Here is an 18332-nt window from a genome sequence, read left to right as displayed (position 1 = left end):
AATTCATTATTTCACCCATAGGAGCAGTTGCTACATGTTCCAAAATGGTTGCAGAGTGTTATATGGTTTGCACATTAAATTTCCATTCACAACCCATGATGCAGGTATATTAATGTTTGAGTTAATATAAGCAGATGTTTTGTGGTCAGGCTGAGTGAAACCAAATTGTTTTCTGATGTTACTTAGAGAAAATACCTCCTTTTTAAGGCTGCATTCATTTTTCTTGCGTCAAGTGAAACCACCTGCATTAATTGATGTATTCCTCAGCATGATTTTTAAAGACGTGCGTGTGACTTCTGCTCTCAGATCTGCATGAAAGGTGTCCCTAGCCCCTGTTCCCTGTGCTAGCCCCTGGAAGCACTAGGTCCCTGGCTGGCAGGGCTTGTGATCTGTGGCCGCCCTCATGGCAAGAGTTGTTGGTAGAATCTGGGCACTACACGGCTAAGAGCTGAAGTCCACACCCTGGGGAGGTTTTGGGTTCACAGGGGCAGACATGGGGTTGGAGGTAAGGGTCACAGAGCCATGAGTGTGAAGCTGTTTGGCACAGAGAAATCCTATCTGGAAGACCCCTGAGAGGTCCTGGGCCAGGGGGACAGAGTGCTTTCTGGGCTGAGTCCCTGTGGGTTCCAGCCCCTGTGGGTTCACAGTCTTCTGTTCGGTTTGCTGCTCTTGCCTCTTTGCAATTCAGATAACCTCTTCTGGCTTCGTTTTATACTCAAAGGCCTTTGTAGGAGTGATTTTCTTCTTAAAACTATAGTAAAGAGGATTAAATTAGAAAAGGATTTCTGTAACAATGTATTCACAATGTGGATTTGTAGCCTTTAAACCAGATTATAAACCCTTTTGGGGCCCCCTATTTGGAAGTCTAACTGACTGCTAAATGGAATAAAGTGGTTAAACAATAGTGCCTAACACACACGTAACACACACCACATGCCAGGTACTTGAGCGTTCTTTAGTGTGTGCCACCCCATGTGGTAGGTTCTGTTGCTGGCCCCATTTCATGGAGAGCTCCCATTCCTAACCTTTAAATGTGGTGCCTTCCACTGTGGTTGAGGGGTTGGGGGAGGTTGCTGGGGGCGTTGGGTCTGTACTGAGAGCAGACACTGCATTTTGGTGTGAGACCAAACAAGATGGAGTGGAAAGAGCCATGGCAGGAGGCCCACAAAGACAGTCTGGCTGCTGTCATGCCTCTCGGGCCCTTCTTGTCCACCTTACCCATCATGCAGGCCTCACGTCCCCCTTTCCGGTGCCTCACAGAGATGGGTGACACGTATGTTAGACCCCGGGTGCGGATTTGCCTTCCCGGGGCCTGTAGGTACCCCTGTCCTTGGTGCTGACCATGGAGCCCAGGCCTTGCTGGGTTCCGCACCTTGTGAAGTCCCCATCCCCCTGGCGGACAGATACCAGCAGCTGCCAGGGAGCCCCAGTGACTGTAGTATAAGTGTTTCTCATGCTGGAGCAAGTGAGATGACCTCGAGTCACAGCATCTCTCTAAAGTTTGAAACCAGAGAGATGGAAGGGGCCTTCAGAGCATTTCATGACTCATTTTGCAGATCTGGAATCTCACTCCCAGAGAAATTAAATAATAATAACTTGCACTCAGTGAGAGCTTCCTGTGAGCCATGCGCTTTGTAAGCCACTTACATGTGTTCGCACATCTTCCTCTTAAGAACCGCTAACTAGGGCGCCTGGGTGGCTCAGTGGATTAAAGAACTGCTAACTAAGTCATGTTAGCATCCTGTTTTAGTGATGAAGACAGGCGCAGGAAAGCTAGCTGCCCAAGGGTGTCCAGCTTAGAAAGTAAAGGAACCCTCCCTCTCCACCCTTGGTATCATCACCGCCTCTCTTGACGAAGAGGCCTGGTCACACGACAGGCCCGACGGAAGCCAGTGACTGGTCCAGGGTCATCCAGGAGTTGCCACGAGGCTGTAAGGGCTGGCTCACTGAAGTCCCAGGCATGTCCCCAACCAGCCCCTGCCGGCCAGCATTTGCCACTCCCTGTCTTACTCAGCAGATGAGAGGAGAGGTATACAGGTTTGTCACCGAGGCAGCTTTGGAAACCACCCTGAGATCCGGTGCAAGGAATGTTGTCAGCGGCCTGGCCACTGCCCGATCTGCCTGAGACCCACCAGGTCTCATGAACTGACCACCTTTCACTTGGCTGTGGGAAAGAGGTTTTGTTGTTTTGGAAAACACAGTGTCATTGTAACTCCCACCCCCAGTGGAGGCCGCTTTCCATGAAGGCCTTGGCCTTGGCAAACCTCTCTCCTCAGCCCTATTGCCTCTTGGTCCCTCGAGGCATTAGTTTCTCCCACTTCCTCTAGGGACTGGGTACTTGCCGGGTGGCCTTAAGAACCCAAGGCTTGAAAGGAAATGAGAGCCAGAATCTGGTCCCACTCCTGAGTGGGGCTGACAGGAGTCCTTCAGAGGTAATAGTTACCCGGAGGCCTAGAAGGACGTGCAGCAGGGGCCATGTGCCCTGGAGTTGGGGTGGAACAGAGAGCTTTGCTCCCAAGGGACATTCCCGTAATAAACCACCTCAAAGCCCTAGTGAATCTTCCTTAGGAACAGTTTAAAAAGCATAAAAGAGCTGAGGATTTAAAAGAACAGGGCCATATTTTGTCATTAGAAAAATAAGAAAATGCCGCCAGCAAAAATAAATAAAAACCCTAAGTAGACCTGGGAGAATTACTGAAAGTAAATTAGCACCTATATGCCGAAGTAATTGTATTTTTTCCTTAAATACTGGACTCAAGTAACTGTTGACAGTTAACAGAGCTGATACTTTCAAAGTCAGAAGTGAAGTTTCTATTCCTGTAAATAACCCGCTGCATGCATGAGGAGAAGGGCCGTCTGGGTGCATTGTCAGCAGCCAGCAAGGTGGCCTGCCGGGGGGCTTAGGGCGGCCCTGCATGTGCTTCCCCAGCACTTCTCCCTTTCTATAAGCTGATCCAGCCCCATGCCTCCCTGGTCTTCTGACCCAGTGGGTCTGGAGTGGAGCAAAGGTGTCTTGGTGTTCCAACAAGCAGCAGGGCTGGGGACCAGTTCTGCGGAGTGTGTCAGGCCCTGCCCTGCTCTGAGAGGCCAGAGAAGAGGCCCTGCCCCAGGAGGGAAGACACCCGAAGGGTGTCAACAAGTGCAGCCAATGGGCCAAGTGTAGAGGAGCTTTTGATAAGAGGAGATGGAAGAAGGTGATTCATTCTGCCTCAGGTGCCTGGTTACTAGGAAGGTGCCTAACAAGCTCTCCGCCAGCCTGTGCAGAGTTGGGGCAGCAGGCCACAGGAGAAGGCCACACCTCTGCACTGATTTGCAGGCCATGGGACAGGACTGGCGTGCTGCCAAGTGATGTGACTGGCATCTTAGTTCACTCTGATCCCTCAAGGAGTGGGGGAGAGACCAGAGGAGACTGAAAGATGATGAGGATAGAGCTTAGGTGCCAGGCAAAGAATGGATGCAGCAAGGGTGTGGCAGATGGGACGGAGGACACCCACGTGGAGGGCTGGAGGGACGAGTGGAAGACTGTTAAGAGGCCCTGCCCGTGGAAGTGGACCCCCGCCCCCAAACCTGTGTCTTCAGTGAGTGGGAGTGAGCAAGGCACAGGGAGGGCGGGGAAACCCAGAGAGGGGTGAGGAGGTATAGCAAAGGCAGCAGCCCGGGCAGGTACAGGGGTGAGCGAGCACAGCTGCTTCCCTCCCTGTGAGGGAAGCCAGAAGGAGTGGCAGGGAGACCGTGAGTCCCTGAGGGTGACGTGCTCAGCACGGCCTCCATTGTTTTACTGAGCAAGGGGTAGCCGGATCTTCAGTCAAATGGCAAAGCCTCTGGATGGCGAGAGCTTGCTTCCACTTGTTCCCTGTGCAGCGCCTGCCACAGACAGATCCTCATAAAGTTTCTGTGGTCACGGCTGCAGCTTTAACAGATGTGAAAGGAAGAACGGGTGTGTGGCCTTTTCAGAGTTGGGTTTGACTCAGTTCCCACCCTCAGGCAGCTCACAGTCCCACAGGGAGTTGGGGATGTGCACAGCTTCTGACAAGGCCTGAGATATGCTAAGAGATGTTCGGAAGGTGCTAGGCCAAGGTTAGAAAAATGAGAACTAGCTTCAAGCCTGAGGGCCTGGGATAGGTTACAGAGAAGGTGGCCTTTGGGCCGGCTCCTTGGGAACTGCCCCAGGATTGAGTGGGCATGGGAAGGCGGAGTGCTTGGTCCTGTAGGTGAGGGGGAGGAGATCGGCTGGCCCCACACCATGGCACAGCTTCAGACACACTGTCATTTGTTGGGCCAGAGTCAAGCTGGCAAGAAGGGCTGGGGAGAGCTGTCTGCTTCACAGAGTCACTTCGGCTCCAAAGAGTTCCCACATATTAGGGCAGCATCCTTACCCGGACTGCGTCCCAAAGCCTGATTGCTAGCCCGAGCCCTGGGAATGCGGCTCCTCTGGCTCCTGGGCCCGTGTTCCGGTCATTGCGTTGGCCAAGCACAGCTCTGAAATCACACTGCCCTGCTCTCAGCTAAGCTGCTGGACCTCACCACTCCACTTAAAACAGATGGGTCCAGTGGCAGACAGCACAGACCTATGGGAGCCAGAGGAGAGCAGGGGGAGGGATGACAGCTCCCCCCACACTATGCCTCCAGGCTCACCTTCATGGGCATCAGGGTGGCTCACTGGCGGAGATGAGTCCAGCAACAGGGATGTCACGCTGATGCTGGAAGGAGGGACTCGGTGGCGATCCTTAGAGGGCAGATCAAAGATTTCTGTGCAGAGGCCTTGCTAGACACTTGCCTCTGGCTGTGTTGGGTATGACATCACCTTTCATGTGTTTGTTTCCTCACAGTTTGAACAAGAAAACCAGCGCCTCATTGGTGAAATGAACAGCCTGTTTGATGAAGTGAGGTGTGTATGTGGTTTCTCCGGGCTGCTGGCCTCCATGATAGTTTTCCCAGAAATGGGGAATAAATTCACTTTGGTGCCACAGTGTCTGCTTGTGGCCCTGGCCATATGCACCCCCCCCTTCCCCAAGCCATTTGGAGGTGAAGGCAGGTGCCCAACTTTACTGACTCCCGTCACCTTGTGGGCCCCCCTTTCGTCACCCCTTTCATGCTGTTCCCAGTGACCTCAAGCAGATTGCACCAAATACTGTGAGCGGGGGAGCCCCCCATGACTCCCAGTGAATTGGGGTCTTGTGATGAACCACCGGCCAGGGACAGCCTCCTGCACTTGTCTCTGCCAGGGTCTGTCTGCTCCCTCAGCACAGGGGTCGGCAGCACCAAAGGCAAGTGGCTGTGTTTGCCCATGTGAACCATCGCTGGCTGGTCCTCAGGGGAAGCACTTGGGGCCTGTTTCCCCAAGAATGTCTGAAGCATCCGAATGGGAGGCTTGGGCTTTTGCAGGGCACAGAAGCCCTGCTGCTCTGTGGGCTCTTCCCAAGAGAAAATGCCTCCCGGCACTGTACCCACACAGCCCTGGGGACTCCGCATGCAGGTGTTCCCCTCTGACAGCACCCATGCTCTTCTGTAGCCTGTCTTTCTTCTGTGGGCCTCCTGGTCCTTGTTCTGACACTCAGCCCTCACCATCCCACTCCGTGCACCTCGCTATCCCTTCCCACACCTCGACGCCCTGGGAGGTGCTGCCTCCTGTCCTTACACAGCAGCCTCTTGGGCTGGAAGCTCATCCTCATTTCTAGGCCTGCTCGAGCCCCCAGCCCACCCGCGGGGCACTCTTGCTGCCCCTGAACCCAGATAGATTTTTCAGACGGAATCAGAGCTTTTCCTTTCAATAGGAAGTTGGTTAGAGTGGCAGATAGACTCTCCCTTAACCTTCTGAACAGTAACAAAGTTGAGTTGTCAGCACATTCTGGTGCCTTCTTTTGAATCCCCACCATGTTACTGTGGTTACTAGGCTGGGTACAGGCCTTCTAGAAGATTGCCTTTTGTAACCGGGGCATGGACTCCACACCAGGGCCCTGTGGGTCAGCTTCCAGGGGAGGACGGCGTTCCAAATTTCACGATAACCCCCAAGCTGAGAGACTTCAGAGGAGAGACGGGAAGTAAAATGTCTGTCTCCTCTCCCAAGCTTGACATGGTGCCCCATCCCTCTCTCATGGATGACACGCTGTCCCTTTCCCTCTCTGGAGGCTGTGGTGGTATCCCCTCCATTTCTCACTTAGACGATCCCTTTAGAAATGCGTAGCATTCTTGTTAGGACTACCAAGTACTAATGGTTGTCTGTAACCTCTTTTTTTTTGTTCCCCCCAAATGAAGGCAAATCGAAGGGAGAGTGGTTGAAATTTCTAGACTCCAGGAGATATTCACAGAGAAGGTTTTACAACAGGTGAGAAAGAAAAAAAAATCGTTGTTCAAAGTGTTAGCTTCAAAGAATGTACTGTGAAGTCCGGCCGTTCCTTGTGAGCTGGCCTGGTCTCTGTAGCCGACCACCCAGAGCCCTGTGCACGTGGCCCATGTGCGCTCAGAGGGCTCGTTAGGGGGCGCCTCTTGTCCCCTTGGCGCAGCCTTTGTGCGTGGCAGGGACGTCTCTGCTCTCGGGTGGCCCAGACCCAACAGAGGGCCCAGCCCGGGTGTTTGGTGGAGCACCCGAAGGTGGTGGGAGTCAGGTCGCCCTTCGTTTTGGATGCCCTCAGGGAACCAGGCCGGCCTGCTGGCTCTGCAGGGCTGTGACCCTTGAAGGCTGCTGTAAGGCTCAGAGGTGGCTCCCAGGAAGCCCCCAGCACAGCGCCTGCTGGGGGAGTAGCTTCTGAGTCGGCCTTTACAAGAGCCCAGACTTGGCCTTGTCCAAGTACCAGGTCTGTGCCCTCAGGTGTCACATCCACACAGCAAACAGGATCATTCTTCTAAGAGGATTTTATGTTACATGTACCTGCCTCCCCTGCTGAAATTTCTCCAGCCAGCAACGCAAAGCTGTTACAGACCTGATCAGTTTGTCCTTTTGTTTGTAATACCCACAGACCGTGGAAGGGTGTCAAAGACAAAATCACTTTGCTCCATTGTAGGAAACTGGGCTCATTGGCTTAAGATACCCCACTCCCAAAACCTGCCCTGAACCTCACAGCCAGAGTTGAGTAATTGGAAATTAGGTACATGAAGCCTAACAGTTTGGAAGTTCAGGTTCATAAGAGCTGTCCTTTTTTTTTTTTTTTAAAGATTTTATTTATTTATTTGACAGAGATCACAGGTAGGCGGAGAGGCAGGCAGAGAGAGAAAGTGAGAGAGGTGGGGAAGCAGGCTTTCTCCTGAGCAGAGAGCCCGATGCGGGGCTCAATCCCTGAACCCTGGGATCATGACCTGAGCTGAAGGCAGAAGCTTTAACCCACTGAGCCACCCAGGTGCCCCAGAGTTGTCCTTTTTAACAGCCCGCTGAAGGAACTCTTCAGGCATGTGTATGCTAACCTTCACATAGAAGCCTCCTAACACATACAACAGCGAAGTCAGCTGTCCCTGTCAGAGCACATGCCTTGTTTCTAGAGGCATCTCAGCATGGGAGGAGAGCTCAGAGGCCAGGGAGGGTCAGACAGACTGGCTCCAACCCGGGGTGCCCTGAGCCACACCACCCTCCACAGAGCTGGTATAGAGGTACACATGCCTGGCTCATGGCAGCCTCTCAGTACATGGGAGCTAATGTTTGTACATTTTAGCTCCTCCCTTTTTTTTTTTAAGATTTTATTTACTTATTTGACAGACAGAGATCACAAGCAGGCAGAGAGGCAGGCAGAGAGAGAGGAGGGGATGCAGGCTCCCCGCTGAGCAGAGAGCCCGACGCAGGGCTCGATCCCATGACCCGGAGACCACGACCTGAGCCAAAGGCAGAGGCCCAACCCACTGAGCCACCCAGGTGCCCCAGTTCCCCCCCTTTTTAAAAGGTTTTATTTATTTACTTGAGAGAACGAGAGATAGTGATAGATAGCAAGAGTGAGCACAACCAGGGAGGAGAGGGAGAAGCAGGCTCCTACTGAGCAGGGAGTCGGACATGGAGCTTGATCCCAGGACCCTGGAACCAAGAGCTGAGTGGAAGGCAGAGGTTTAACTGACTGAGCCACCCAGGTGCCTTAGTTTTGTGTTTTGTTTTCTTTCTTTTTCTAAGAGAGACACAAAATGGTGAAGCACAAAGCACTTTCCTGTAGCTGACGTGTTTTAAAGCACATGCATTTGGAGGTGTTTTGTCTCTGGGCATCCAAAGAGTAGAGGGAGAGCAGAAGAAAAGCTCCTGGCTTTTGGTGGCTACTGTGTAGCCAGCAGCTCTCATGTTTGTCCCTTCTTGACCAGCAAGTGGGACAGCAGGTGGCAGCTGGGAGTGCATGGGGCACAGGCCCTGGGTTCCAGTCCTGCTCCTGCCACATGCTTGCTGTGTGACTTTAGGCGAGTTACTAAACTTTCTGAACCCTAAATTTCCCTTTTGCAAAATGGCGCTGCTGCCTACCCCTCAGGGCACCGTGAGGACTCGTGGGCTCATGTGTGTGAAGTCCCAGCCCTCCCTAAGTGGCAGCTGCTGGCTTCTGATGTCTGTACACTTGCGGAAAGAGAGAGTGTTTTGGTCTACCTGTCACTGTCCTTCCACAGGAAGCGGAGATCGACAGCATTCACCAATTAGTTGTCGGAGCAACTGAGAATATCAAGGAGGGTAATGAAGACATCAGAGAGGTGAGTACTCTTGGGCCCCTCAGGTCTCCCCAGTGTGGCATCACGTCTGGGCAGCAGCCGTCGTCTTGCTGGCATGGCTGCCTGAGTGCCTTGCTGGGGCCCAGCCCCCAGGGCTCACTTGATGGCACCACACGGTCTCTTCTCCATCCCCACCAAATCCTGGGCCCCCGCTATTACCAAGAGACATGACTCACGGCCCTCCAAAGGAGCAGTGAGAGGCATATGAGGTCACTCTTGGCAAGGGCTGGACCAGCTCCCTAAAGCCAGGGGTGGGCTCCACTGGAGAAGCTTCTTGAAACCCCTCCCTACCCCGAGGGATTGGTTCCTGTTTTTTGGGGCCACCATGGTGGACTCTGTCCTCTGGGTGCGGTGCTCAGGCTGGGATGACATGGGGCCACCACTGCCACCATACTCCCGGGGGACTGCGGCCCAGCCAGCTGTGGTGTGCTTGGTGGATGCATGTGGTTTTAACTCTGGGATACAGGTGGACCGTTTCTGGGTGTTTTCTGGGAGAAACAGGGAAATACCTGTTTGCCTCCGGATTCTAGACCCACTCTGTGGTTTTGCCTAATAATTACGGCCAGCATAGGCTCCAGCAATATGCTGCTCCCGCCCAGTGGAGGGAGAGTGTGCGGACAGGTGGAGCACTGGAGGGCTTTGAAACCAGGATCCCCTGTGATGCAAATCCCTGTGCTCCTCCCCACCCCTCCCAGGCCATTAAAAACAACGCTGGCTTCCGAGTGTGGGTCCTCTTCTTCCTGGTGATGTGCTCCTTCTCCCTACTCTTCCTGGACTGGTATGACAGCTAGCCTGTCCTGGCTGCTCCTGGTGGATGGCGCGCTGTCATGGGTCGCCGGGATCTGAACGGGACTGTGAGATTTCATCACCGCGCCGTTCAGGGGGAGGGAGCTGGGACAGAGGCACTCTCTCACAGAAGGAACACCCAGACCTGTGATTTTAAGCCCATTTGGTAGCGGAAAGAGAAAATAACACAAGTGGAAAGTGGCTTATATTATAGCAGCAATCCTGACTTGAGGTGGGTGAGGTGGGGGTTGGGGGGGCTCGCCGGCTGTACCTACAGCTGGAGGCCGGGGGCTCAGGGAGGCTCCTGCCTTGCCCTTCCAGTGGCTTTGGGGAAAAGTGCCAGTTGGTATCTTCTCACAATAATCATTTCTTTGTTTCCTGTGGCTTCTTCTCTGCCTGAGCCCTGTGATAGCCTCACTATATTCTAGAAACAAACCTTTGTCCTGTTAATGTAATAAATGCACTGTCAGTGGGTCACAGAAGTGCAGCTGAGGCCTGCCTGCTGGGTGGGGAATAGGGTGGGGACAGACTCTGGGCACTCAGGAGGGGGCCCCTGGAGCTTATGTCAGGAGCGGGAACCTGGCCTACCGCTCCCTGACCTGTGTGCCTGACCCTTGAGAAAACAGGAGCACCGGTTTGCAGTGGGAAGCTTGAGACTTCTGGAGCCGCTTCTGTGCAGAAAGCTCGCTGGTGGTCCGTGGGGGCCCATGCCCGTCTGCAATACTGACTGTCGCACAGCTGTGGGCTCCTTGTGTTCCTTGTTTGCACAGAGTGGAAGTGTCGAAAGTTACCTGTGAGTGAGTTTACAGCCAATAAAACATCTAGATGGTACCGAGGGGTGTGTTGCCTTAGTGGTGCGCGTACATGGGCCTGGCCACGCTCACAGACGTGTGGTCCCTACTCGCTGAGGGACCTCGCAGCCTTTACTGCGTGCGCAGCTCAGGCTTGCTACCCACCCTACTCCCAGCCCCAAGCCCACAGCCATGGTTTCAGAACACCCTTGATAATGAAATCGGGTTTTGGAAACAGTAATGGAGTCGACTGTGATCACCATGCTTGTTTGCAACAGGTTTCGCACTAGTTGTCATTTATTTTTGATCTACTAAAAAACAGTAAAATGTTTGACATGTCCACCAGAAACAACACATTCAAATAACATGGAAGAAGATGTCTGTGAATGTCTTTTTTTCTATTTAATCGTCTTACATACTTATCTAACTGGCAGTTTTGTAAACATATACTTTAATGTCAAGATGCAGGTTAAAACATCATTTTCTTACAAAGATTGTGAATTGAAATGTTGTCATTGGGTTTGCAAGTTGCCACACCAGCCCCTCTCAGCCTTTCCTGCCTGCTTCTTACAGTAAAGGAGTTCTGGTTCACAAAATAAAAGTCAGTCTTGGCTCCCCAGCAATTACATTTTCACTTTTCCAACACAAATAAGTTTTTGAAAACTAACTTGCTAACAGGGCTACTGGTGCAAATTTATTCATAACCAAAGAGAACAAAAAGACCAAAGGGGTTTTGTTCCTATTCAACACGTCACAGAGCAGACGGACTACCTACGGGGGGACAGAGTCCTGGAGCCCGTGGCCCAGGGACCACTCTTTCCACAGCCTCACGTGCGCTGGAGTGAAACACGGTGCTCTCCACCCAAGATGCCAACTCCGGTGGGGCGGGGGGGGAATAGAGACCCCGAGTTTTCGGTCGCAGGACATGTGCACACATAGGGATGAGCACAGGGAAGGAAGGGGTGCATCCGCTCCCGGATATCCTGTTTTCCTTCCTTCTCTACACCTCTCACTACCACGCGTCTCAGCGATGGCACTGTTGCCGCCTGACTGAAGGTTGGAAGAAATTTTGAAGTATAGCTGGCTCTTAGCAACGTGGGGTCACTCTGAATATGGCCTGGACTAAGGATTGCAAACGGCAAGGGCGGGGGGGGGGGGTATAAAATAAATCAATTCCACAAAATGCATTATTTGTCTGAATCCAAACCCCTTGCATATCCAGTGTAAATTTATTTTTTGATAGCATCCAATAAGTCCCAGTAAAGTAGCTAAACGAAGATTCCTTAACATGGAAAGTGGTGTCAGAGCTCTTTAAGCAACGCTGATATGCACTTGGTTTTATGCCCATGAATGGCCGGCAGCAAGTTGTATTTGCAAAGCAGCATCAGCAAACAGAAGCAGTTGCACCATAAATGAGTAACCTCTAAAGTATCGGTAATTATATTTAATGAAACGTCCCTCCGAGTCCCTTGGTTACCTTCAAGTGACACCTCGTAAGGAACCTGCCCGTCTCACTGAGCGGACTTCTCGGCGGCTTCGGTCTCCTGCTCAGACAGCTGCTCTTCTGACAGAACGGACATCCAGGGGGAGACGGAGCGCGTGATGCTCTGCTTGGCCAGGTTGTAGTGGTTGATGACGGTGTAAAACTTCTCCCGGGCGCTGGAGTCCTGCTCCGCATAGTAGCTCTCCAAGCCTTCTGGAATGCACTGCGTGTTCTGAAACACAAGAGGCCACTGAGACAGGGGCACTGAGGCTGGAGGGGAGGCCAGCGTGTGTCTCCAGGTAACACCTCACAGATGTTTACCGAGCACCTTCCCAGGGCCGAGAGGAGAAAAAGAATGATCCGCAAAAGCGGGAAGGGGTCCTGCCCTTGGCATACGCCAGTGACCACCAGACACCGATTTAGGGAGGTGACAGGGTCAACCTCCCTAACAAGGCCAGGACACAGCAGTCCCTGGGCTCCGGGGGCGTGTGTGTAATGACTGTGGGCCTTCCTGCTTCTCTAAAGATCTCACCCTGGTTGTCATTTATCTTCCATCTACCAGAAACCACATAGTCAAGTAGTGAAGGGAGGAAGTTGGAAAAGCCTCCTGGGAACTAGGCTTTTAACAGGGGAGGCGGAGGGAGAGCGCTGGAGGCAGAGGAGACCGGCCTTGCAGACCGTCCACAGCAGCACGAAGAACACACTGGGAAGAGTGACCTGGGTCCCAGAGGCAGCCACACAAGGCCTGCAAGGTCCTGTGAGGGAGCAGTGTGGCCTTGTGATCCAGAGAGCAGCAGGATGTCCCCGAGGACCCCAGACAGCCTGTTGGGGTGGGGAGGGGCTATCCTGGACAGCTGTCCACAAAGGAAGAGGCTCTGCCCCTACAAACAACGGAACCCTAGGGAGATAAGGGGTGGGGAGGCCATCAGCTCTCATCAGCTGGTAAAAGGTCTAGGACCCCCAAAAGTTAAGACCCTGCACCCCAGGCTGCCTTTCCTTTATCAATCCAGGAAGCAAGCTAAGCCACTGCCCCACCACAGCTGACGTGGCCAGCCCACAGGACAGAGGTGGCGCTCAGGCCCACAAGGGAGGTGCATGGGGCTGTGGGTTGTCTTCCACCAGCCATCCCCCCCAGAGCTAAGCAGGCACTTGGTGCCCAGCTAACATTTCCCAGCTCTCTTCGCTGCCAGGTGAGGCCATGGGACCACTGGCCAATGGGACAGGAGTGGATGTCGGCTCTCTCCCACGGCCCTTTCTTGGCTGCCTTTGCCCAGGGAAGAATACCTTGGGAGCTGGCAGGGCACCAATGAGACGGAACTGGGGCTCCAGGATGACCTCCCAGAACCTCACCGCTTTCCAGCTGGTCCTTAACATGAGAGAGGTAGACTTCCACCTTGAGGAAGCCATGTTAACCCGCGTGTCTAAGCAACCAGAGCCACGCGTGAACACCATGGCCTCTCTCTCAGATGGTGAGGGGAGACTGCAGCTAAGATGGGTGCCCGGCTTCGGCCACCTCCATGGTCATCAGGAAGGGTTTCACAGCCCAGATTCTCCACTGGCCCCAAGAGGTCTAGCTCAGCACATTTGCCTAGGAGCCATCTGTATGTTCAAACATCCCAGATACTCTAAGGCTCGGTGCCCTGAGTGCCATCTCTCTGGCCTGTCTCGGCCGTGGCCACCCAGCTGGCAGGTGCACAGCCGGAACCTGAACTCTAAGCCCCACCCATGGGACTCCGACCACCTCATGGGGCTCAGCAAGAAGCCCAGCTGCTCCAAGTGTCCATTCACCTCCCCTGGGCAAGCACCATGTGGACACTGACAGGACCTTTGATGACCACATCTCTGGGCACCTCAGGCCACTGCTAGGATGGCCAGCCACAGCTGCTGCACCGTGGACATGGGTGCCAGGAGACCTCAGGGCCAGCCCGGGATGCAGCCAGGGAACCCCCTCCAGGAGCCTCGCCCTGGTCTGGGGCCAGCTCTTGCTCAGTCTCTGAAAGCTAAAGGCAGATCGGGGGGGGGGGGGGGCTGCTCCTTGAGGTCTTCCTGTAGATTCGAGGCCCACCTGCCATCTCCCTGGCAGAAGAAAACGGGACTGGGGGGTTTTGCCTCCCACGCTGCTGTTCTCCCCCTCCTGACCTTCTCTTAGTCCCTGACAGCTTGCCAAGTGCTTTCCACAAACCTTCTCTCACTGTGTGGGAGCTTCCAGCAGCATGCTTTTACAGACAGGGCCAGGGAGACCCAGGGAGGGGAAGTACCTCTCCAGCCCGGGCCTCCAGCTCAGAGTGCCCAGAACCCCACACACTGTTACCGTGCGAAGCTGCCAACAGGTGACCTGCTCAACTCAAACACAGGACAGTGAGCCACGGAGGCAGTAAGCCTGGCCCCGAGGCAGAACCATGGTTTTCCCAGAGCACCAACAGGCTTAGATCCAGCCAGTGTCCAGCCCTGTCCCAGTGCACATAGGCCTCAGGAGCAAGGTGAGGCTCTCGGTTTCCCAGCGCGCAATGGGTTCCGCACCCTGCCCGCATAACCAACTCAGCCTTCAGCACCCTCGCGGGCCAGGGCCAGTGCCGTGATCCGCAGCACTCACAGAGGCTGCGAGGCCTGCCCGACAGAGCTGCCGTGAACCGCACCAGGTGAGCACCACGGCCTGCACAACATCCTCTTGGGGGACAGGCTGCAATGTCCTCTGAACCCAAAGGCCTCCCCAGCATGCAGGCCCACGTAGCCTCGCGGTTGCCTGGTGTCAAAAGCAGGGACACAGGGCTGAGCACATGATGCTTGCCACCCCAGTCGTGGAAAAGCTCCTGTGCACTCAGACATGGCAGCCTCTCATGATGAAGGTCCCTCTCCCCCAGGATGCTTTTCCCAGGACGCTGGCCACAGACGTGTCAATGTGAAGTGACCAGGCATGGCTGTGGACTGGCTCTGCCACGGGTGGACTGCCCAGCATGCCCGGCACCGGGGATGCCAAAACACCAGGCCACAGCCCAGGCCATGGGCCGTATGAAACCGACCCTGCTAGCCCCCTGCTCCCACCCCGTGGCCCTCCCCTGGGAATCCCAGGCTCTGCAGCTCCCACACCAGGAAGTGGCAAGCCTGGCCTCTCAGCAGAGCACAGTCAGTGCCTGCCCAGCGTGGCTGTCAACAGACGTCGTCGTGTCATGCCTGGTCCAGTGCCTGGCCCGCAAGGGACTGCTTCCTCACTGGTGGGTCTGGGAAGGTAGTGAAGGGGTGAAAGACAGGTCAGCGTGGGGTGCAGGGACGCGTGGAGAGCACTGGGGTCCAGCACAGTCCACAGCATGTCCACACGTCTCTGTTGCCCAGGATGGTGCCTCACATGTTTTCCTGCCTGGGCGACTGAGAGAGGCTCTGAGTGCTGGCTGGTTGGTTATGGAACATAGTCACCACAGGCCTTCCCTTCAGCCCAGGACTGCCTGCCCCACGGAAAACAGGCCTCCTGCCTCCTCCCCACCCCCTACTGCCCGAGATACCAGGATCACAACTACCTACCGGCCCTCAGGGAACACGGGGACCCATTTCCGGGAGAGGACAAAGTTTGCAGCATGCTGCCCACCCCAGTCTGCCTGTCCAGGGTGTCAGTGGGGGCAGCAGGAGCCATGCCCTGGAAAGAGCATGACCCTGGAGGCCTGCCCATGCCACAGGTCATGTCTACCGCAGCTCCTTCTGCTCCCGGCCTCAGCACCCCTGCCTACGACACGGGGCAGGGGAGCCCTACCTCCTGGGTGGCCATAAGGACCAAAGGCAGCAATGGGCCACTCAGGTAAGAAGCCGTGATGTGTCCATGCTCACAGAGTGGACAGGGAAGATCAAAAGCTGTAGGGGCACCACCAAGCAGACGCCTGCATCTCAGCAGCAGCTCGAACCTGGCTGTGTCTGGGGGGAAGCAGCAGCCCCCGTCCAGCAAGGCAAGCAGCCACCCTGTTCCCAGCCAGCACTGCCACCGGCCCTTTGCTCTGTCTCCCCTCCTCCACTTACCAGCACAGGGTCCTGCAAGAACCTAAGCCATGTGATCCTCCATGCCAGGCCAGGCCAGGGCCTCTAGACCTGACAGCATGCCTCCCCTCCCCCTGCCCTCTGGGTGCCGGGCCAGGGAGAATGGACGGTTCTGCTGCTGCCCACATGGACTGCTGGAGCAACCTGCAGGGAGGCACTGTGGTGGGCTGGTGGTAGGCGAGAACCCCGGTTCTGGGGGGAGCCTGGGGCCGGGGGCTCCCAGGAAGTTCTGACCCAGCCTGTCTCAGGCCAGACATTGCAGCCTCATGCCCCTCTGTGGGCGAGTGTGGGGAGGTCACCAAAGCTCCCTGCACCTCCGCCCTCAGGGAATGACCATCGGCCCAGCGAGGTAATCCAAGCAAGTGCGTTCCAAGCAGCCCTTGGCCCATCCCAGTGCTCATCAGTGTTCCTCGTGCACAGGTGAGAACATGCACCTTGGTGCACCATGGGTCAAAATGGGCAGCTTGGGAAAGTTCCCATTCCTTTCAAAGCCTGTCCATACTACTCCCATAATAACTTCAAGGTTTAGGAAAAAGGCAGAAACCGAGCATCCCCCCAGCCCATATCTGCCTGCCTAAATCCCCGCCATGACACTCTCGGTGGGGGTGGGCTGCACCTCCTCTCACCCACAGCACAGGCGCCTGTCCTCAGGCTCACGCCAGGAATTCTGTGGCCCCTGTGGGGTCCCCTCTGGCTCTGGGGGTCCCATGGGACACCCTCTCACGCACCACACCTTCCCCCCACCCCCAGCTTTAGCCAGGGACTTTTAGACACAGACTAGCAGCTCCGCAGTCCTCCCAGCCAGGGTTTCCAGGAAGGACACCTGCCCCCAATTAGACGGAAAGGCCCGTGGAAAATGCTGAAGTACCAGGAGATGCAGTGACAGAACGTTACCAGACTCTCAATTCCCAAGGCTGGCTGGGCCCCAGGCTTACCCACAGAGCCTCTGAATACCCAGAGACCCGCCCTTTCCCCTGCAAGGGTCTCCTCTCTTGGACTCCACCTGCCCAGCCCAGGTTTTCTAGCAGAATTGGCCTTGTGGGCTGGGCAATTTATCCTGTTGCCTCCTCCACGCAGGCAGCTTGCCCTGGTCCAGAGAGAACAAGTCCGGAAGCAAACCCTGGGTTCTCCCGATGGAGTTGCCGGCCCTGGTTGTTTGTAAGCAGTCTGCCCAGTCCCCAGGAAGCTGTCCTCTGTGTACCTGGTTCCCATCAGGGCACCACTCCTGCATCTGCTTTGCTTCCTCTCCATGACATCAGCCACTCTGCATCACCCGGCTCTGGACCAGGTCCTCCCCTCCTGCTCCTTCCCTGCACCCCATCCCCCAAGTCATCTCTCCGTCCCCAGCCTCCTGGGTCATCTCACCAAACCTCCAGCGTCCACAGGAAACTGAGTGGCTGTGCCCTCACTTCCCCCTTACGCTCCCCCAGGGCCTTTGCCTGGCCCATAGCTGGCTCACATCCCCCTACCCCGTCCTTCAGGCTGACCAGACCTGCACTACCCTGCTGTCCCGTGTGCACCGCTGCTCCCCTAGCCAGCCTGGGTTGGCCCTGCCGGTCTCTAGTGCTACTAATGAGCTTGCTTGGTCAAGGGCAGCCCTCCGCTCCCTGAAGCCCCCAGGCCCTCTGGGTTGGCCTCCTTTAAACCGTGGCATCTCCTGAGCTTCCAAGCAGACCATAACCTCTCCCAGCCCATCCAGGAGGTGCACGGGTTCACTGAAGGCAGCATGGGGGCGGGGGAGGGGGGGCTTTTCCCCCTGGGTCTCCACACAGTTGCCTCACTGGCCTATGAGCTTTGCTCAAACTTGACCGCCCTTATAGAAACTGCAGTCCCCAACCCTGCTTTGCTCTTCTATTTTCCATCGCTTATAACCTAACTCGGTATACGGACTGACTTTACGTTTCTTTTGAGAATAGCAGGGAGCTTCCCAAAAGTGGGGACCTTCAGCCAATGGGTCCTGGCTAGAGCCCAGCACCCGGATAAGAGCAGCCATGAGGGGCCCACGGCAGGCATGACCTAACGACATACACACCTGCAGTGCAGAGAAAGGACTGAAGGGCAGCGTGAGTTCTGGCTTCACCGACTAACTCATGCGAGGGTTCTGTGGCCCTCGCATCACCGAAACCGAAAGCAAAGCCACAGAGTGACAGGTGACAAACCAAGCCCGTCCATTTGGGCACTCAGCGTGGGCCACTCCTGCTTTAATTCCAGCAACACCAGATCCAGGAAATTGTCCTTTTTCCTCTTCACACTGGCTCTGGAGAGTTCAGAACCAAGTGTGGGCCCAGATGCTGAGTGTGTGGGAAACGGGAGCAAGTCCACAGCGAGGCCATCTTACTTCCTCCTGCTTCACCTCTTCCCCCTCATCTCTCCCCACCCCCCGCCCGCCCTTTTCTTTGTCTTCACTTAATCCTTTTGCTCGGGGGTATGCTTCTGTGCTCCTTGCAGACTTTCTGGAACACAGAGGCATCAGAGCAAAGCAAGCATTTCCACGTGCACAGGGAGCCCAGCCAAGCAGGCACTGGGTCCGGGGGGGGGGGGGGGGGGGGGGGAGCAGGCAGCCAAGGTGTGTGGGATGTGTGCCCAGC

General features: G+C 55.3%; 2 protein-coding genes across 3 annotated transcripts in view; one reads left to right on the top strand and one right to left on the bottom strand.

Moving 5' to 3' along the window:
* The window catches only part of STX18 (syntaxin 18), a 115744-nt gene extending 105463 nt beyond the window's left edge, over positions 1–10281 (top strand). For both annotated transcript variants that reach the window (XM_045994447.1, XM_045994456.1), the window contains exons 8-11: positions 4830–4888; positions 6256–6325; positions 8566–8646; positions 9360–10281. In XM_045994447.1, coding sequence (XP_045850403.1) covers positions 4830–4888; positions 6256–6325; positions 8566–8646; positions 9360–9455 — 306 coding nt within the window. In that variant the 3' untranslated portion in view covers positions 9456–10281. The remainder of the gene's footprint in view (positions 1–4829; positions 4889–6255; positions 6326–8565; positions 8647–9359) is intronic.
* Positions 10282–10506: 225 nt separating this feature from the next.
* The window catches only part of NSG1 (neuronal vesicle trafficking associated 1), a 29237-nt gene continuing 21411 nt past the window's right edge, over positions 10507–18332 (bottom strand). The window contains exon 5 of the mRNA XM_045994468.1: positions 10507–11956. Coding sequence (XP_045850424.1) covers positions 11753–11956 — 204 coding nt within the window. The 3' untranslated portion in view covers positions 10507–11752. The remainder of the gene's footprint in view (positions 11957–18332) is intronic.

The sequence above is a fragment of the Meles meles genome, chromosome 2, assembly GCF_922984935.1.
Source record: "Meles meles chromosome 2, mMelMel3.1 paternal haplotype, whole genome shotgun sequence".
NCBI lineage: Eukaryota > Metazoa > Chordata > Mammalia > Carnivora > Mustelidae > Meles > Meles meles.
Note: the sequence above shows the minus strand (reverse complement) of the source record. Positions and strands in the feature narration are given on the sequence as shown.